The sequence below is a fragment of the Mustela nigripes genome, chromosome 1 (assembly GCF_022355385.1).
Source record: "Mustela nigripes isolate SB6536 chromosome 1, MUSNIG.SB6536, whole genome shotgun sequence".
Classification (NCBI taxonomy): domain Eukaryota; kingdom Metazoa; phylum Chordata; class Mammalia; order Carnivora; family Mustelidae; genus Mustela; species Mustela nigripes.
This window is the reverse complement of record NC_081557.1, coordinates 125,709,519-125,730,383: the sequence shown is the minus strand read 5'-3', so window position 1 is coordinate 125,730,383 and position 20,865 is coordinate 125,709,519. Positions and strand designations below refer to the sequence as shown.

At 35.7% G+C, this 20,865-nt stretch overlaps 1 protein-coding gene across 4 annotated transcripts in view; it reads left to right on the top strand.

Annotated features, from left to right (window-relative positions):
- The window catches only part of TTC29 (tetratricopeptide repeat domain 29), a 236,264-nt gene that overhangs the window by 3,767 nt on the left and 211,632 nt on the right, over nucleotides 1–20,865 (top strand). For 2 of the 4 annotated variants that reach the window (XM_059373409.1, XM_059373416.1), the window contains exons 3-5: nucleotides 202–250; nucleotides 2,318–2,415; nucleotides 4,585–4,668. In XM_059373409.1, coding sequence (XP_059229392.1) covers nucleotides 2,324–2,415; nucleotides 4,585–4,668 — 176 coding nt within the window. In that variant the 5' untranslated portion in view covers nucleotides 202–250; nucleotides 2,318–2,323. The remainder of the gene's footprint in view (nucleotides 1–201; nucleotides 251–2,317; nucleotides 2,416–4,584; nucleotides 4,669–20,865) is intronic. The other 2 variants (XM_059373391.1, XM_059373400.1) reach the window with 1 other exon arrangement.

Sequence of the window (20,865 nt, the reverse complement as noted above, 5' to 3'; positions counted from 1 at the left end):
CTCTACCTCAGGTCTAGCCACATCTCTAGCTAACATCTCTACCTCAGGTCTAGCCACATCTCTAGCTAACATCTCTACCTCAGGTCTAACCACATCTCTACCTCCACCTTGACCTCTACCTAAGCAACTGTCCTCTCTCACTCAGATTTCATAACAACCTCCCAGCTGACCTCTCTGTTGTCTGCCCTTCTTCCCCTACAGTCTAAGCTCAAAAGAGAAGCCAGAGTGAACCTTTCCAGGTGCAAGTCAGGTAATGTCACTCCCATGCTCAGAATTCTCTAGTGGATTCTTAACTTCATCAGAGTAATAATCAGTTTTTACAGTTATCTTCAAAACCCTACACCATCGGAACACTCCCAAATTTCTCTTTAACTTCTTTGACTTTATCTCATCCTGCTCTTATTTATGCCTTTGCTACTGGTGAGCATTTGGATAATTCTAGTTCCCTGCTTAATTTTTTGCTGTAGATCTTGTCATCATCTGACATTATATATATTTTGCATATTTCCCCCACATCCACCCCTATAATGTAAATTTTCTGAGATCAGAGGTTTTCATCTTTTTGGTCACTGCTATATCTTTAGCACCTAGACCAGAACCTGGAACCAAGTAGTAGCTCAATAAAATATCTATTAAATATATTCAAGACCCAGGTTGATAGTGTTTTACCCTGAGTCACATAGGTAGTAATTATTGGAAGTAATGATTTAAAACCTAAAACAAACTTTTCACTTGCTTGGTGAGGGTAAGGATAGAGGTCAAAACTGGTGGACATGGTGGGGGAATCAAGAGGCTCTGGCCTTGTGGATGCCTCTCTAACCGTAGAAGTGTGCTTTCTTTTGCATCTGAAAGCCCTTACAGCATGTGATAGTTTCTCCATTCTAAGTCCACAGACACATCCACACTTCTTCCTATTTAAGGTAAATTTTAGATAATTTTATTTTTTTAAGATTTTATTTATTTATTAGAGAGAGAGAGCAGTAACAGAGAGGAGGAGCACAGGCAGAAGGAGAAGCAGACTCTTCGCAGAGCAGGGGGCCCGACGTGGGGCTTGATCACAGGACCCTGGGACCATGACCCAGGCCAAAGGCAGATGCTTAACTGCATGAGCCACCCAGGCACCCCTAGATAATTTGATTTTATAGACCCACCTTCATTATTGCTCAGTTACCTTCCTCACTCTGACACATTGCATTTCCTCAAGATGGCCACAACAATATCTCTCATCCCACATTCTCTTCATACCATGTGGAGTTGATGCTCTCCCCTCAGTGGGTGAATTGATGTTCGTTAGCCTTGACTATGAACAGATCTTTTATCACAGTAGAAGGGATGTTATATGACTTCCAAGGCTGGACTCTGCAAGTGGCTATAGTTTCTGCCTGGCTTTTCTTTGGCATCCTTGCCTTTGGAGTACTGAACTGCCACTTGAGAAATCTGAGGCTGCTATGCTGTGAGGAAGCCCAAGCCCTACAGGTAGCTATGCGTGATGTTCTAGCAAATAGCCCAGTTAAGGTCCCAGCTAATAGTACTGAATATCACATATATGATATAAGACACTTACAGATGATTCCTGACCCCCCACCCCAACACCCCTGATTTATCCCCAAGCTTCTGAGACTTCCCAGAAGAGGCTCAGCATCATGGTGTAGAGAAAAGCCATCCCATTGCACCCTGTCCTAAATTCCTGACCCACAAAAAAGTGTGAAAGATAATGAAATGATTGTTGTTTTAAACAATTTTTTCTGGACCTCTGTTTTCTGAAGTGATTTGTTACACTATGGTAGCTGTGTGTCTCTTGGGGCAGCTGTCTGCTTGTTGAGAATCAGTCTTAGCACCCATCACTTCTAAGGAAAAGCCTTTATTTGTGAGTAAGAAAGTTTTTAGAAAACAGCAAAGTATGAGCAATTTTCAATTATTGATTGTAACGGGAAAGCAAAGCATGAGCATTTGAAATCCAGAGCTGTCCTAAAAATCTTCACTCTAATTGCAACCGTGTCCCTTAACAAAACTCATACCAAAGCTCCCGATCGTCTGAATATTCAATGCATTTATCAGATTTTTCTCCTTATCCACTTGGTGGTAGAGATGCAGACAAGTAATAAATTGGCCAAAAGGCAGATGGTAGAAGAAAATAACGAGAAACAACCTGCAGAATCCACTCACTATCATTCCTGAATAATAGAGCTATAGCTCTACACACACAGGCATTCTCAGCTCAGATGACAGACTGTGGATTTCTAATAATGTCTTAAAGGAGTCTTTGAAGGATTCATTCTTTAAAATACTGTTTCTATATATATTTTTTTTTTTGTAGTCTAAAATGACCACCCTGCCCCCGTTGCCCATGACACGCCCAAAGCTTACATCTTTAGCCAGGCATAAGCTGCCGTGTTCCCCCAGAACAATTCCAAGGTATGTAACCCCGGTTTTCATCTCTTTTTCTATAGAACGAATTTCTTGCAGTGAGATATGTCAATAGCACATCTCAGAAAACAAAATTGTTCAAGGATAAGAGTATATTGTTATATTCAGAATATTCAAATTTGCTATTTCAAAAGGATCAGTGAAGCTCATTCAAATACTAAGAATTTATTTAGTAAGCTAGTACTCATTCGATTGTTTTATTACCTATTCTAATTATATCATGGTCCCAGGAAACTTTGGAGATATATTTCCTTTTAAAAACAGTAGCGGAGAACTGAAAGTAGAGGCTTTAGGAGTGAAAGGTGTACAGCTTCCAATCTGCAAGGTCCTGAGTGCCAATTTCTGTTATGGAGGGAGGAAGACACAATATCACTACTAGGGTAAATTGGCAGGGCAGATTTAGGTGCTGAAATGATCCTGGGCTAAAAATGCTTCATCACACTGCTGCTACATTGACCAGCTGCTGAGTTCCTAGAGTTGCTGCCCGGAAAGTATAGAAGAGAACAATGTGTTTTGTCACAAGTATTAATGAGGATATTATTATTTAGAAGTTGCCATTTATGGTTTTATTGAGTCATAGTGATGCATATTATTTATTGATATAAATAATTTGCACATGTAGATTTGATTATTTTCTTTATATGCCAAATTTTCCCTTCCGACAAGGCAAATGATCAAAGTATTATGAAACTACTTTGTTTTGAGAAGGAGTATACTTTATTCTTAGTTTTTCTGGGAAAGACCAACGTCCCCGAACCAAAATAAATGTATGCAGTTAAAACAGCATGGAAGTTCCCTTATAACAGCAAATCAAAGTTTCTTCTCAAAAAGTTTGAAAAACAAATTTTTTGATACATGCATAATTTAGGATATATGTATATTCTTATTTTCAGTTTTACTTTTGAATATGGGGAGTATTTACAAAATCTGGAAAAGCTTGTTCTTCCTGCCTTTTATAATGCTTGAGATTCCATTTTCTTTTCAAAACCAGCAAAAATGGAGCCCAATCTCACATCTCTAAAATAAGATGGATTTTATTTTTTTATTTTTTATTTTTTTTAAAGATTTTATTTATTTATTTGACAGAGAGAGAGATCACAAATAGGCAGAGAGACAGACAGAGAGAGAGATGAGGAGAAGCAGGGTCCCTGCTGAGCAGAGAGCCCTATGCGGGACTCGATCCCAGGCCCCTGGGATCATGACCTGAGCCGAAGGTAGAGGCTTAACCCACTGAGCCACCCAGGCGCCCCAAAAAATAAGATGGATTTTAAAAAACACTATTTCTTGTATTCATTTTATGGAAGAAAAACACTTTTTTCATAACCATTTAAGGCAAAGTTTTGTATCAAGATTTTCCAGGGGCACCTGGGTGGCTCAGTTGATTAAGTGTCTGCCTTTGGCTGGGAGCCCGCTTCTCCCTCCCCTGCCGCTCCCCCTGCTTTTGCTCTCTCTGTCTCTTTGTCAAATAAATAAATAATTCTTAAAAAAAAAAAAAAGATTTTCTATTACCTTCTGAGTAAAAACAGATGCTTGTTTAGTCCCATACTCCCATTGTTTTGAGACGTTAGTAACATGCTTGTTTTTAAAGGTGTAATGGAGTTTGGAGAAAAAATACACTACCAGTGTAATAGATTTCTCATTAAAGTCTTCTTAAAGTCCAACTTTTTAAATAATAATTTGAATTTTATGTTTGACTAAAAACCCTCTCAAACAACATTTCAGAGCAAAATTTGGTAATGTTTGGAACAGATAAATGTTGCATGTTTGTATCAAGCAGGTGTTCTTAGTTTAAAATCCTGGGCCAAATAGAATATGACTTCTGTATTGCAAAATTATAATGTGAAGCAACATGAGCAAAATGGAAGAGCTTTAACGTTTTGAGGAGAAAACTCCCTTTTTCTTAAGAATTCATTGATTGTTTTAATGTGTTGCTGATTTGTTTGCATACTGAGTTTAAGATTCTTCCCTATCTCTTAACATTCAAGAAAATGAAAATTTGGAAATTATTAATCAATAATTTATAGCTACTGTAGAACATTTATTATATATGGTATTATACCTTAAATATTTCTGCTCTTCTGTTCTCGCATTTTATATGTTTGGGAGCTTTTCAACTTGATAAAGCAGTGCTTTATTATTTCTTTCCATTTCATTTAGGTCTCGGTTGATCAAAGAAAAAGATGACATAGATCATTACCTGGAGGAGAATTTCAAAGGATTGGCAAAAGAGGAGGTTGCTGCGTAAGTATAACCTCTTAAAAGTACTTTAATATAAAGTTTGTTTCTTTTGTCTTGATTCTTTATTGAAATTTCAATTTTCCTGTATAGTACACTATTTCACTGGAACATGGCATTTAAAAATTAAAGCTCATATTAAATAATGATAAGTCATGTCTATTGATCTTACACATATCAAAGTCTTTAATTTTATGGCCTTCAAAATTCTCATATTTACCAAGATAATATACTATCACATTTGTAATATTTTAGTTAAGTCTATGCCATTAATTGCTTATTAACTTCCATTTTAAGGTGTATTGCCTTCATGGGGAAGAAAAAAGCTTTTAGAGAAAGATCATATCTTTTTTTTCCTAGTGATTTAAAACAAAAATTCTGTACTAATGTATGTTCCTCCCCCCACCAAAACTCACAAAAATAATGAATGCATCATAGTTTATCAGTTGCTTTTTAAATAATTCTAAATTGTCTGGATTTATTTTATCAATGAACATTATAAACTTTGCCATTTTATCACTAGTTAGAAACTTATGTTTAACTAAAAACTATAAAAACCTTTGTAGGTTAGTGAGAAATGAGTAAAAACCTAAAATAATAGCTGAAAAGATTTAGTATTTCTTGCTTATAGACTTTGTGACCATGTTATCATCAGATCTTTAGATGCAGGCATTGAAAAATGGAAATAATATAAATATGCATACATCTTATGAAACTCATTAAATGATTCAATTAGAATATTGTATACAGCAAATGTTTTTAAAACATCCTCCCAATTCATATTGTCTAGTGCTATGGGAGTCTACTGGAAGAGTTTTCTTAATGATATTTTGGTATAGTTTTTCATAGAGTCTAAAATTCCAAGTTACTTGATATGTTTCATATTATTAGATATTATCTGTGTCAACTTGCATATAGTGTGGGAAAATGGAATAGTTCATTCTGTCAGCAGCTACTTTATTTTAAAACGTGACAAAATTTTACAATACCTTTAATCACTGTCTTGCTCAGAACACTATTGACTGCCATGTGTAGTATCTGGGATTTTTGGTTAAATGTCCTGATTGTTGGTTTTTTTTTTTTAAACCCTTGGGACTATTTTTTTTTTTTTAAGATTTTATTTATTTATTTGACAGACAGAGATCACAAGTAGGCAGAGAGGCAGGCAGAGAGAGAGGAGAGAAGCAGGCTCCCTGCTGGGCTCTATCCCAGGATCCTAGGATCATGACCCAAGCTGAAGGCAGAGGCTTTAACCCACTGAGCCACCCAGGCACCCCTGATTGTTAATTTATTAACTTTCCTTGGTAACCTGTTGGATAAAATTAAAAGTTAATATTGTCTGATAATAAATTACTTAAAAGAAAAATATATACAGGTGATATTTTCATTCTGATTTAAATATAATGATATCCAAGTATCTGTAATTGACAATAATTAGATATTAAATTTGGAATTAAACTTATACTTCACATATTTTAACAAGCTAGAAATCCATATACAGCACTTAAAATCTGTTAAATGTTCAGTCTGCATTGAAGAAAACTTTAAAGCAGTGCAGAATAGGATTTGCTGATGACTATTCTCTTAATATTTTTTTCATTAAAGGTATTACCGAATTGATTTCAAATCCATAATATGCTACAGAAAACAAGTAACACGTAATTCTCCAGCCTTACAATTTCATTCTCCAATTTCCTGCAGCTGAATATGTTTTTAGACCAAAGCTAGGATAGTGGATGCAAACCTTAGTAGGAAGATAGCTGGTACTTAGCTCACTCTTCTGCTTTTGATTGATATATATTCTAGACTTTGCCACAGACAAACTAATTGAATAGCATGTAAAGGAGAAAACTGATGAATTATTTCCGCACTCTCAGCAATACTCAGCAGGTACCGTGAGGAATTATGCATATTCTGTTAACCAAGGAATTGCTATGTAAAACTTTTTATTAGTCAGTCAACTCTGAAAAGATAAATTGGTCAGCAAGCATTTAAGTGCCTACTTCGTACCTAATACCAGGTTTTTCACAGTGGGAGAGACAGTGTTATCTTTTCGTACAATATTTGTCTCCTTGTCTCAATTTGAGATAATAAGGTCCTTGTCTCAATTTGAGATGATAAGATTTATGAACAGGAAAAGAAAATGGAATGCATGAGTGCTGATTGTATTGTGAAGTGTAGCCTCTCAAGGTATAGAGGAAATCAGAGAAAACTAAGGTGGTCAGATGAATCCTACTACAGAAGACAGATTTTGAGTTTGGTTTTCTGTTTGGTGGCATTATAAAGTTACCAAACTGGTACTTCACAGAACCTCAGTATACAAGTGGAAGAAATTGATGAATCAAATTTTCAACAAGAAAAGCAATATCTAAGATATACCTTTAAGTCTGTATATACTGCTTTGTTCTTCTTTTCGATGGTAATATATATTACATATATATAAAGATGGTAAGATGGTTGTATATATGTTCACTGTATAATTGATAGCCACTAGCTTTGATATCCCATAATATGTATGTGCACTCATCATCTAACCCAAAACACACCAGTTGACTTATATGTAAACTCAGACTCTGTGACTTTCCTTCTATCAAAATTGGTGGAATTCCTATTCTCATCTCAGGATGATGCCTCTGCTTGTGCTCTGGATACCATCCATGCCCTCTTACTTGTTCCGAGACTTTCTCCACATTTAAACATGTTTTTCTTCTACATCATCGTTTTCCCTTTCAACTGGATCAGTCTCACTAGCATTCATAACTCCTTTAGTATTTCCCTTGACTTCTTATCTGCACACACCCCCACCCCCACGCAGGTTCTCTCCCATTTTCCTCTACCCTTCAAAGCAACCAGAAGCACTGTCTCAGTATTTGCACCCATTCCTGCATCAATTGACTCTAGATAGGTGTCTGGTCCCAGAAGTCACAGAAATCTCCCAGTTTGGAGTGACTAACACCTCCATTTTTACCACATACAATGATCACGTTTCTGTCCTCATCTTGCTTGACGTCTTTACAACATTTGATAGAGTTGAGCGCTCTCTCATTGGTCACTCTGTACCTGTGGCTTCCAGGATGCCATGTTCTATAGTTTTCCTCCAGACTCTGTGCCTCCTGAGGCTGGCTTTCTCTTTGCAAACCCTCAGTGGTGGGTTGTCCTAGGGCTGAGTCCTAGGCCCTCTATTCCAGTGGCACTCCCCCCTGGATCCAGTCTTAAGTACATCAGTACCCTAACGACTATCACATTTATAGCCCTGAGTTCTCCATTGAGCTCCAAATTTTTATATCCAACTGCCTCCTTTACATACCTACTTGGGTGCTTAAGACACTCTAAAATTAATCTGGCCACAAACTGGACTCTTGATTTACCCCTACTTTCCTTCACCTCCCCGACCAAATAATCCCCCACAGTCTTTCCTCAGTTCAGCAAGTGGCACCAAGGCAGCTTTGAGTTGCATGCACCCTGACTTCACCAGGCTCCCCCATCTAATCCATCACTATGTTCTATCAGATGTAACTCCTAAATATATCCTGTCTTCATCTGCTTCTCTTCATTGCATAGCCACCATCATCCCTTGCCAAGATCACTAGAATAGTCTCCCAGCTGCTCTTCTCCTATCCCCTCTAACTCTGCCGAAATTCAGCCTCCTTCTATCAAAATTGGTGGAATTCCTATTCTCATCTCAGGATGATGCCTCTGCTTGTGCTCTTTTGAAAAAAATTAGATCATGACACTCACCTGCTTAAAACCCTCTGAGAGCTTTCCAAGTTCTAAGGTGTATCATGGTTTGGACTTTACTGTGTGTGATTTTTGATTTCCCTGACCTCTCTGACTTTATCTCCCATTTTCTCCACTCCTCCTCCATTCACTGTGGCCTTATTGCTGACACTTTCTTGTCCTACAGTGTCAGTCATCTTGAATGTGACCTCTTTAGTCTGCCATTCCCTGACCTCATAATCCAGTAGCCCTCATCCCACCTCTGTTTACTCTCAGCTAAATCATCTGGCTCTATTTCTGCTGCAGCTTGGTCTCCCTCTTGCACTGGGAGCCTGCATGTCAACTGTCTTCATGCCCAGCAGAATGGATCTGCACAGGAACAGAGCCATGACTCTGTGTACCCTGGCACATGGTCGAAGTCAACACCTGCAAGTTAAATGAATGAATGAGGGGAAAAAAGAGGTCAGACTGACACCATGAAATAGGTTAACTATTGTGACTATTCTTTGGTTACAATATTTTCATCTGGTTTGAATATTGAATCATAGCAGCTTAATTCCTCAAAGAAGTGTTTTATGTATACAAGTAGGGGTATAAAATTTAAACAAGTAATTGAGCATGACAAGCTAGAGTAGTTGTTCCTGGGATAGCCAAACCCATTGATGGGGGATCATTTTACTTTGGAGTGGGTAAAGTAGTTCCTAAGCAAAGGATTTCTGGGTTTCTCATTATCTACATTTACAGAAGAATTTCAGTATGCTTCATTTCTTTTTAAGCGACTGGGTTATTTGTGTGCCTACTCGGTACATTTCCCCCCACATTTTGTACTCATGTACAATATAATTGACATTGACAATTTGACTTTCTTAGATAAATCTTCAAATAGTTCATCGATAGTATTTGACTGACTTTTAACAACTGAAAGATCCTGTTGTGGTTTTGTACTTTGTTTTTTATTCTGTCTTATATTGTCAGAGTATCGTATTTTTTTTTTTAAGGATTGAAAGTGTCACTTATTATCATATTGTAATTGCTTTGAGTAGCTAAGTAATGAAAGTATCGTTTGTAGATTCAAAGAAAAATTTCTGGGGGGCAGTTTTTATAGCTTCGGCTGTGTATATGAGGATACAAATAAACAAAATCATCAAGGGACCGAAAATGCTAATCTGCTCAGTATTACTTTCTGCTGCAGATATCACGTTCTATTATGAAGAAGAATAGGTTTAGTTCAAAACTGTGCATCTCTCAGATACTGCTTTCTTGCAGAGCACCTTTCAGCATCATCAGCTGAAGTGTGCTAAGCATCACTTTGTCAACACAGTGGCAATTAGAACTGTCAGTTACCATATTCAATGAGTTTGAGTTATAAAGAAACAAAGAGCCATGTATTTTCATAGCTTTTAAAGCCTTTCTCCTCTTCCTCATTTCGAACTGATTTGTACTTTGGCAGTTAAAGTAGCATTTTGCCAATGTTAAGTTTCCATCTTAAGTTTATTTCAAAATTGTCTTCTAAACGTGCTTTTACAAACCACAGATATTCTTGTTACAGGCAAATTTAGCACCTGGATCTGTACAGTGACCAGGTAGTCAGAGTATATTTAAGGGGGTGAAGACGTTTATTCAGGTTATATTTCACCCAACCCTATGGGAATTTAGGTTCCTTCCAGTGTGCTGTTCCTCTGCTTCATCAGTCTTGTTTACTTCTAAATAATTTTGTGAAACCATTTTGTTTTCACTCCAAAACATTTTGCTCTCTTGTAAAGTAATAAGTGAAATTCTGTATGGAGTTTTGCAAATTAACTTTCTGAAATGGACAGTTGCCGAATAAATGGTTGGGTAACTAATAGGAACAGGCAGGGAAGAGAGGGAAAGGAAGTGGCCTCTCTTTCTTTCTGGGTAGCTGACTGTGTTTCAAGGTCTTCCTGACTTGAGAAAGAGAGACAGGATTTTGATGTTCTGAAATGGAGAAGTGATTATTCCTTACCCTTTCATGGATATAAAATATTAAGCAATAGCAGAAACTAATAATAGGAAAAGAGGAAGGGTAACTTTCTTTTTTATTTACTTTCATTTATTTGCTTACTTTCAAAAATTCTAGTGTTATCTTCAGCAACAGATCTCTAGGATGTGAAACTAGGAAAGAAATGACTTGTTCTGACCATAACTTTTTTAAAAAAGAATATTGATATGAATAAAGTTTAAAATCTTAGAATTTAGTAAATGTAGTTGGATGGAACTTTAAAAAAGAATTCTTCCCTAGGTGTAAAAAAGATCACAGGCTTTCATCAAAACTAAGTCTAAATAAATAAAAAAGGAGGAAATATTTCAAATGTCAACAGAGCACAGAAATGCCAATTTCTTAGTAACTTATGTCTTTATGTCCTTTAAAAGTTTGCTTTAAAATATTTTCATATATGGTGTTTAAACTTAGCAGCTCTATTAGATTAAAAAAAAAATTCTTTGTAAGGTAAAAGCATAGGAATCGTGACATTACAGCTCTGGCTTTTATGGGAGCCGATTTCTTCCTCAGTTGGAAATTTGATTTTGCTGCTTAATACCTGTGTAATCTTAAGCAGTTTACATGATTTCTCTAATTTCTGATTTCCCTACCTATTTTGAGAACAGAGTAATAATGGGAAATTCTTACAAAAGTTAAGAGAGATTCTCTATATGAAGCACATATACACAACCCTCACTTTAGCTATTTAACTGTCACTGATTTTTTTTGCTTTTAAAGCATTTATTAATTAATATAAATAACCTAAATACTTCACATTAACTTTATATGTTGATTTAAGTATTAATATTAATTTATCACTTTTCTATAAATATGTACAGTCACATATTTTGCTTTTTACTAGGTATCATGTTCATCATGTTCAGAGTTTTTAATAAGAGATCATTTCAAACTTAGTAATGCTAACCAATGAAGAGAAATTTTTTTTTAAATCTCAACTTAAAAGGAGTTTTTCATAAGCTAACTTATGCTGTACCATGCAACACAATTTGTACAGCCTGTTAAGCTATTCCAAACACTTAAAACATTTCTACAAGTTGCTTAAACTTACCATTATTATAATAAAATTGCTTTACATGTAAGGAATATAGCCAAAGAACATGGCTTTTCTCATAATAGCTTATAAACCTGGAAGTGCACAATGGCCCTCCTCTATTTGGAAATCATCTGGGAAATTGCTCTTTCATGAACAAGGAACAGAGTGATAAAAGGAGATAAACACCCAGGTACCACAGGGGTTGAATCAGTGGGACGAGCCTCCCAGGGGCCCCCCATTTTAACTGTTTTTTAAGTGTACAGTTCATGGCATTAAATATATTCATACTCACCACCACCTTACCCCAGAATTCTTTTTGTCTTGCAAAACTGAAACTCTGTAGCCAATAAACAATACCTCACCCCTCAGCTCCTTGGAACCACTGTGCTACCTTCTGTCTTTGTTATTTTGACTCCTCATATAAATACTTTATATAATTAAAATCATTCCGTAGTTATCTTTCTGTGACTGGCTTATTTCACTTTGCACAATTTCCTCAAGGTCCATCCATGTTGTAGCATACATAAGAATTTCTTTCCTTTTTAAGGCTGAATAATATTTCATTGTATGTATAGACCATATTTCGCTTACCCGTTCATTCATTAATGAACACTTGGGTTACGCCCATGTTTTAGCTACATAATGCTGCTATGAACATAGGTGTACAAATAACTCTTCAAGACTCTGTTTCCAATTCTTTTGATTAAAAACCCAAAAGTGTAGTTTCTAAATAATTTATAATTTTATTTTAAACTTTTTTTAGGAACTATCATTCTGCTACAAGAGTGGCTATAACCATTTTATAGTCCCACTGACAACATACAGGGGTTCCAATTTTGTCACATCTTCACCAACATTGTTTTTTTTTTCTTTTCTACTTTTATGATAGTAGTCATTATACCGAGTATGAGGTGGTATCTTATTGTGGTTTTGATTTCCATTTCCCTAATGATTAGTGATGTTGAGCATCTTTTCATGTGCTTATTGGTCATTTGGATATCCTCTTTGGAGAAATGTCTATTCGAGTCTTTTGACCATTTTTGAATTGAGTTGTGTTTTGCTATTAACTTTTGCGAGTTGTCTGTATATTGTGGGTGTTAATCCCTTATCAGATATATGACTTGCAATTATTTTCTTCTATTCCTTAGGTTGCCTTTCACTCTGTTTATGGTATCTTTTGATAATGAATGTTTTTAATGTTCATGAAGTCCAATTCATCTGTTTTGTCTTTTATTGTCTGTACCTTTTGTGTCATATCCAAGAAATCATGGCCAAAACCCATGTTGTAAGGCTTTTGTCCTAAGTTTTATTCTGTTTTATAGATTTAGCTCTTATGTTTAGTTTTCTGATCCATTTTAATTTATATATACATTGTTAGGTAAGGGTTTAATTTCATATTTTTTGGATATCTTTTCTGGCCGTCAGTTGTGAAAAGACTGTCCTTTCCCCATTGAATAGTCTTGACATCCTTATTAAAAATAATTTGGCCATACAGGAGAAGGTTGATTTCTGACTCTCTATTTTGGTTTATATGTCTGTCTTTCCATTTAGATATGTCTTCTTTAGCTTTTTCCAACAATATTTTATGGTTTTCATTATATAAGTCTTCCATCTCCTTACTTAACTCCTAAGTATTTTCTTTTATATATTGTTGCTATTGTAAGTTGTTTTTTAAATTTCCTTTTCAGATTATTTATTGTTAGTTTATAGATATCTACTGAATTTTTTGTATTGAACTTGTATCCTGCTAATTCACTGAATTCTGATGGCTTTTTTTGTGCAATCTTTAGGGTTTTGTAGATAGGGTTTCTACAACACTGGAAACAAATCATTTTACTTCTTTCTTTCCAATTTGAATGCCTTTTACTTCTTTTTCTTGTCTAATTGCTCTGGCTAGGACTTCCATTATTGTATTGAATAGATGTGATAAAATTGGATACTTTGCCTTATTCCTAATCTAAGAGGGAAGCTTTCAGTCTTTCATGATTATTATGTTTGCTGTGGGTTTTCATATATGGCTTTATTATGTTGAGGTAGTTTCCTTCTATTTTTATTTGTTAGGTGTTTCTATCATGACAGTATTGAACTTGGTCAAATACTCTTTCTGTATCATCTGGTCTTTCTTAGGGATAGTTTCAGTTGGCTTATTTTTTTGTGTCCTTCAATGGGATACTTTCCTGTTTGTATACCTTTTGATTTTGTTATTATTGTTGTTGTTGTTAAAAACTCTGGTAGTCAGTTTCTTCACCTTTTACAGCATTTGCTGCTATTTTGTTTTTGTTTGATTCTGGTTTGTTTTGTTTTATTGTTGTAGTCTGTCTTCATGACAAGGTGTAGCCTGAAGTGTACTTTTAAGGTTGTCCTAGGTCTTTTTGAGCCTGCAGTCTTCCTTAGGCATGTGTGGTGACTAATTCCGCCATGTACATTTACTTTCGAATGCCCTAGCTTTTAACATCTGTCTTTTAAATGGTAAAAAAGAGAAAAAATGAAGGGGAAAAGAATGGTGCCAGAATAGCACCAGTTCTTTGAATCTCCTGAAAGTTGCTTCAGACTGAAAGGTAGGAGCTTATAAGAATAGAGGTATATGTGCAATAACAGCTGCCCTATTCTGTATCTGCCTCTCCATGATCAGAAGGAACAATCAATGACCAGAACACAGAACCCCAAGACAGGGTCCTTATTGCCTATCCTGGTTCCTGGAAGCATGTTTGTATGCTGGACCTGGAACCTAGTGCATGGATGCCTGCCATGGGGCTGGGTGGATGAGTAGCTGCCACTGAGCTGAGAGTTGAAACTGAGCAGATTGGTCACAATTTACTGCCCAAGCCTTCCCATGGAAGTGGCAAAGCTTCAGTAGAGTCTAGCACTCTAAAATAATTACAACAGATTACAATTAGTGTCTAGGTTGGGAGACAGATTGATGGAGCTTCTTACACCACCATTTTTCAAGAATTATTTTCATTATCATTCTCTTTTGAAATAAAAAATTTTAAATGTCTAGTTATAAGAAATAAAAAGAATGTATAAATGTATAGAGGATAATTTTCTTTAATCATTTTAAAATTATTTAGAGACTTAAAATTTTGTTTGGAATGGTACTCTGAGAACATTTTATATATTTATGTATTTATTTATTAAAGATTTTATTTATTTATTTGTCAGAGAGAGAGAGAGAGCGATCACAAGCCAGGGGTGGCAGGCAGAGGGAGAAGGAGAAGCAAGTTCCCTGCAAAGCAAGGAGGCTGATTTGAGGCTCAATCCCAGAATTCTAAGATTATGACTTGAGCCTTTGGCAGACACTTAACAGACTGAGCCACCCAGGTGCCCCTCTCTAAGATCATTTTAAATAATCTGTACTTTCTTTGATCTTAGAAGGTTCTATATATATACACATACATAGTTATATATAGTGTGTATGTTTATAAATATATATAGTATTGTGTTTTTGTGTGTATATGTATGTGTATAATATGCATATGTGTGTGTGTGTGTATATATATATAATTGTGATTTCACTTTATCTCTGTTTTCTACATATGGCTATATAAACATCTTTTATATATTTTAAGCACTTCTCTTCAAGTTAATGTAATCATATTAAATCATATTAAAATCAAATATTGTGAGAAAATCTAGATAGAGAAGAATGACATCTTCTTCACCATAATCCACACACCCTGGGTAAAACTTGACAGTCTCCTTCCACTAAAAATAATATCAGTGCTATCCCACTAAGTAAGATATCAGATTTAGGTTAACCAACATCAGTATATGCATGCAAACTTTGGCATAAACAAGAAAAGCTCTAGAAAAAAATGGTATTTTACTATCAAGAGGGAAGTGTGCAGCCATCTTTAGGACAAGTCAGTTGACTTAGAAATGTCTATAAAATTGGGTTGTCCGATTTCATAAGCTTGGCTATATTGTTTTCTGTGAAAAACTCTCATTTTCCTAATTTTTCATGGATTGAAACTGTGAAGAGGAGGCTAACACAGTGAAATGACATCTGAAAGGGGAAGTCAAAAGAATTAGCCACTAATAAAAAGTCGAATTCTAAAAAAAAAAAAAAAAAAAAAAAAAAAAAAAAAAAATCGGAGAAAAAAAAAAAAAAAAAAAAAAAAAAAAAAGTCGAATTCTCTGGGGATATACCTTGGAAAGGCAAGTAATGACCAGGCCCTTCAGGTACTCTTTTCAGTGTGTTTACATTGTGCTGGAATTAAATAATTGAAATTTAGTAACAAAGTATTGTTTTGTTCACCTTACTCTCTTTCATATGGCAGGGAAATAAGAAATATATTTTTTAGGAAAACAATATGTTTTGATTTGCTAGTTTGGTTTCATCTTGGACTTTTTTTTTTTTTAAGGAGTTTGGTTGTTAGAAATTCACTGATATGGATCCCCTCATTCTTAATTAAAATTAATTATGCATTAATTCACAAAGTGATGTGTCTTCCAAAACTCTTAGGTAATCAATGGGAAAGAATCTTTCCAAACTTCTTTTGCCCTTTTATTTTTTTCATTACATTCACATTATTCCTAAGGGGTTAGAAGTTACTTAGAATAATTTTGAAGTGCTTAAGTTTTATTCTAGGTATCTTGGGAAATCACTGGAGCATTTTAAGTAGGGAACACTGTGATGTAACTTCCTTTTTAAAGGATCACTAAGACTGCTCCATGGATATTTGCCTGGGTAACAGCCCAAGTGAGAGATGATGGCAGCTTGGCCAGGGTAGATCTAGTAGAAATTATAAGAAATGGTTTGATTTAGAATATATTTAGATAATAGGGAGATCAGAGCTTACCAACAGAATGAATGTGGGAGTGAGTAAAGGAAGTAACCAAAGATGATGCCTTGTGAACCGACTTGAGCAACTGGGACAATGTCTTGTTCACTGCTAAGTTTCTAGTACCTATAAGAGTACCCAGCACATACTAGGCACTCAATCAGTATTTTTTAACTAAGGCTGACCACACCTCAGTCTGTGCAGTCTCCACCATCCCACTTTGAAATTTATTATTTACCAAAATAATATTAATGACTAACATTTGTTGAGCACTTACCGTGTCTCAGAAACTTCTCTAAGTGTCTCACATGTATTAATTCATTTAATCATAGAAAAGTCTTTCTTAGTTCCAGTTATAGCTTAGGAAACTGAAGCACAAATATATTAGGTAACTTACTCACAGTCACACAGCAAATAAACAGAAGAACAGGAAGTTGAACCTATGCAGTCAGGTTCCAGAACCCCTCCTCAAACCATTACACTATTCTGTCTTTGGGTTTACACAGGTCTTCATTAAACCACAGTTTCTCTCATCTCACCAGTTGAGTGCATTGCCATTCCCTTGGCCTAGAATGCTTTTTCCCCTTATCATTTCATGGCTAACTCTTACTCATTCTTAAATGGCTTCACTATCTTCCATAAACCTGTGACTATATCTGTAATAAAATGTACTACAGCTGTATTACCAGTGGCTGTTCCCATCGTGGCACCCATAGCATTGCATTGTCATTGCTACTTCGTTTCTTCTACTAGACTACAAGCTTCAAAAAGGCTGGAGCCATGACTGCTTTGGTCACATGTGCATCCGTAGTACTCATACAGTGCTTGGCACATGCTTAGGGGATCAATGAATGATGATATTTTACCCTTCATAGCCTTGTGTATGTGCTCTGCCTGAAATGCCTTTCTCCTCCCCCAGCCCCATGCCTTGTGTACTGGGGAAACTTCTGTTTTCCAGGTAACTGTTTCTTGCTCTGTGAGGCTTCCTTAGAGCCATCCTCAGCAATAGGGTAGAGTTCAGAGCTCCTGCTTGAACTCTCTGAATAGCCATTGACAATCATATATGTGTAAGTTTTTTTTTTCTCCCTTCTTGATTAATGTTTGACAAATTATAGACTGTGACTCCCTGCGGGTATGGTTATGACCCATAACCATTTGGGGACTTGGGGTTTGGGGATCATGACTAGCTTTTTATTTTTTAAGATTTTATTTATTTATTTGACACACAGAGAGAAAGGACACAAGCAGGGGGAGCTGCAGGCAGAGGGAGAAGTAGGCTCCCTGCTGAGCAGAGAGCCCAGTGCAGGGCTCCATTCCAGGACCCTGGGATCATGACCTGAGCTAAAGGTAGGTAAGGCAGATGCTTAACCGACTGAGCCACCCAGGCACCCCATGACTAGCTTTTTAAAAAGGAAAGAGAGTGTAGTAAAATAGAATAGAAAAGAATATATTGCATAGAGTAAGGCTAAATATTGGGAGGTTACCAGCAGTAATGCAACAGAGCATGAGTTCTAAAACCAGACATCCTGGACTCAAATCCCAGCTTGACACTGACAAAATAACTGCTTGACTTGAGTCAAGTTATTTAACCTTTCTGTGTCTCTTGTTTCCTCATATGAAAAACAGGGATAATAATAGGGCCTGGCTCATAGAATGATAACAAGGAATAATTAAGTTAATATTTATAAAGAGATTAGAACATTTTGAGGATTAGTGCATTCAACTTTTGTTTTGTATGCATACATATATAAAATATATATGTGCCTGTACCAAACTGCTGTGGAAAATGTCTTTCTCACTGTGAATTGCCATAAGGAAAGGACTCTGCTCTAGGCTTAAGAGATCTTTGAAAGTAAGGATTGTATTTCATTCTTCTTTAACACTCTTCTGACTTACATAAAAGTAACACTTTATTTCTTGCTTTCTTTCTAGAAAGGATGGAAAAAACTTAAAGTTAACATTTTATATTACACAGGTGTCAGATTATAAATAGAAAATGAGAGGTAAATAAAGGAAAAGTCTGTACAAATGCTGCCCATTAAAATCAATATAGTTTCAGTCCGAACCTCTGGGCAGGTTGGGCAAAAGGGGAGATGTGATGGACTATAAAGTTCTCATTACCTGATGAGAGGAAAACATGCAAGTTCTTCACAGAGACAAGCTTTTTTCCTGATTCTAAATTCCAAAGGAAAGTTATTACATGGCCTTCTATAAGAAAAATAGAGCAATAAAATAGAACTTTGCACACCTAATAAACAATAAAATGGGCATTTAGACAGTTTGTCATAAATACTGCATCTCTTAACTAGGTTTTATTTCAGGTAAGATAGTAACAGGTAAGAGATATTAAATAAATACTGTGTGCTGGTCTCTGTTTAAAGTGATCCTTACAATAATTGTAAGGCATTATTACTCCCAGAGACCAAGGCATAGAGAAATGGAGTAATCCAACCAAAGTGATCTAATGTTATAAAGAAGCATGAGCAATAAGATAGAAAAAAAAATATTCTTAGAGAGAAAGGAATGAATAAGCTAGGAGGAAAAGAAAAAAATGGACCAGACCTCCATCAAAGATCAGATTTCCAGATGTCTCCTGAACTCCTACTATCACTCCTACTATCTACAGTCTCCCTCTGGGTTCAACTCATAAGGATTAATCCTGATACAGATTTCCATAAAATCTTTTTAAGCTTGTCCAAAACAATCTCTTGTCCTACAACCAGAATAGCCAAAGAAATATGTTGCTAAACTAGGGATTTATCTTAAAGTTAGCTCAGCCTACAGTTTTTTTCCACTTCAACATCAAGGTCAAGATGGATGTTAAGTACATTTCTTTCCTATATTTGAAATAACCACGTAGAAGTACAGAAGATACTAAAATCTTAACATAATGGAAAGGAAGGGGTAAAAAATGAGAGATTCCAGGATTTGTAGAAATAACATTTTTAGAAGGTGGATGGAATATTACCAGGGGTAAAAAGTGCTATTTCATAATGATTAAAAGGAGTTGGCTCATCAAAAAATGTAATACTGGGGCACATGGGTGGCTCAGTTGGTTGAGCATCTGCCCTAGGCTGGCGTTGTGATCCCCTGGCCTTGGGATCGAGCCCCACTTGGGGCTCCCTGCTTCCCCCTCCCTGCTGCTCCCCTTGTTTGTGCTCTCTCTCTCTCTGACAAATAAATAAATAAAGTCTTAAAAAAAGAAAATGTAATACTGTTTATGCTACTAATGATGGAACTTCAAAAGACATAATATAAAAGCTGAAAGAAAGAAAAGGAGAAACATACGAGTCCATAATTATAGTTGGAGATTCCAACACTGCTGTATCAATAATTGGTAGAAAAATCTGTAAGGGTATGTATTGAAGACTGGAACAATACCATCAATCAACTTAAATAATTGACATTTACAGAACAGTCCACCAAACAGCAGCATAACACACATTATTTTTAGTGTATATGGAATATTTATCAAAGGAGATGATATTCTGAGCCATAAAACAAATTTGAATGTAATTAAAAGTATTTAAATCCTAAAAATCATTTTGCCTTACAACAATTGATTAAAGTTAGACATAACAGCAAAAAAGGTCTCTGGAAAATCGCCATAAGTTTTGAAACTGGATAACATACTTCTAAATAACCCATGGATCAAAGGAGAAATTGCAAGGTAAAATACTTTGAACTGGATGACAAGAAAATACAGCATGTCAAAATATATGGGATGCAGCTAAGGCAGGGCTGAAAGGGAAGTTCATAGCATCTAAAAATGATTATTTTAGAAAAAACAAAAATGCTTAAAGTCAGTGCCCTAAGCTTTCATTTTAAAAAACTAGAAAAAGAAAGCAAATTTAAAGTCCAGAAAGAAATAATAAAATAAAAGCAGAAAACAGGAAAATGGAGAAAACAATGTAAGTAAAAACTGGTTCTTTGGAAAGATTATAAAATTGATCTTCTAGTCAGACTGATCGCAGAAAAAGAGAGAAGACACAAATTAACCAGTTTCAGAAATGAAAGAGAGAATGCATATCTCTATAGCTTTATACAAATATTAAAATGCTAATTAAGTAATAAGCTTTATGCTGATAAACTCAACAACTCCTGTGAAATGGCTAAATTTCTTGAAGGAGAGTGCCAAAATTTACTTCATTAGGAATAGGTAACAGGATAGGCTTATATTTATTAAAGACATTGAATTCATAGTTTAAAATTTTCCCACAAAGAAATTTGGGCCCATAATGATTTCACTGGTGAATTCTATGTAACAATTGAGGAAGAAATAATGCCAATTTTGCATAAATTCTTTTTTTTTCTTTAAGATTTTATTTATTTATTTGACAGAGAGGGAGATCACAAGCAGGCAGAGAGAGAGGGGGAAGCAGGCTCCCCACTGAGCAGAGAGCCCAACATGGGACTGGATCCCAGGACCCTGAGATCATGACCTGAGCTGAAGGCTGTGGCTTAATCCACTGAGCCACCCAGGCACCCTGCCAATTTTGCATAAATTCTTCAAGAAAGTAGAAGAAGAGACACTTCTCAACTCATTCTCTGGGACTGGCATTACACTGATATCAATACCAGAAAAAGTCATTATATAAAAGGAAAACCATCGAATAACATCCCTCATGAGCATAGGTGCAAAACATTTT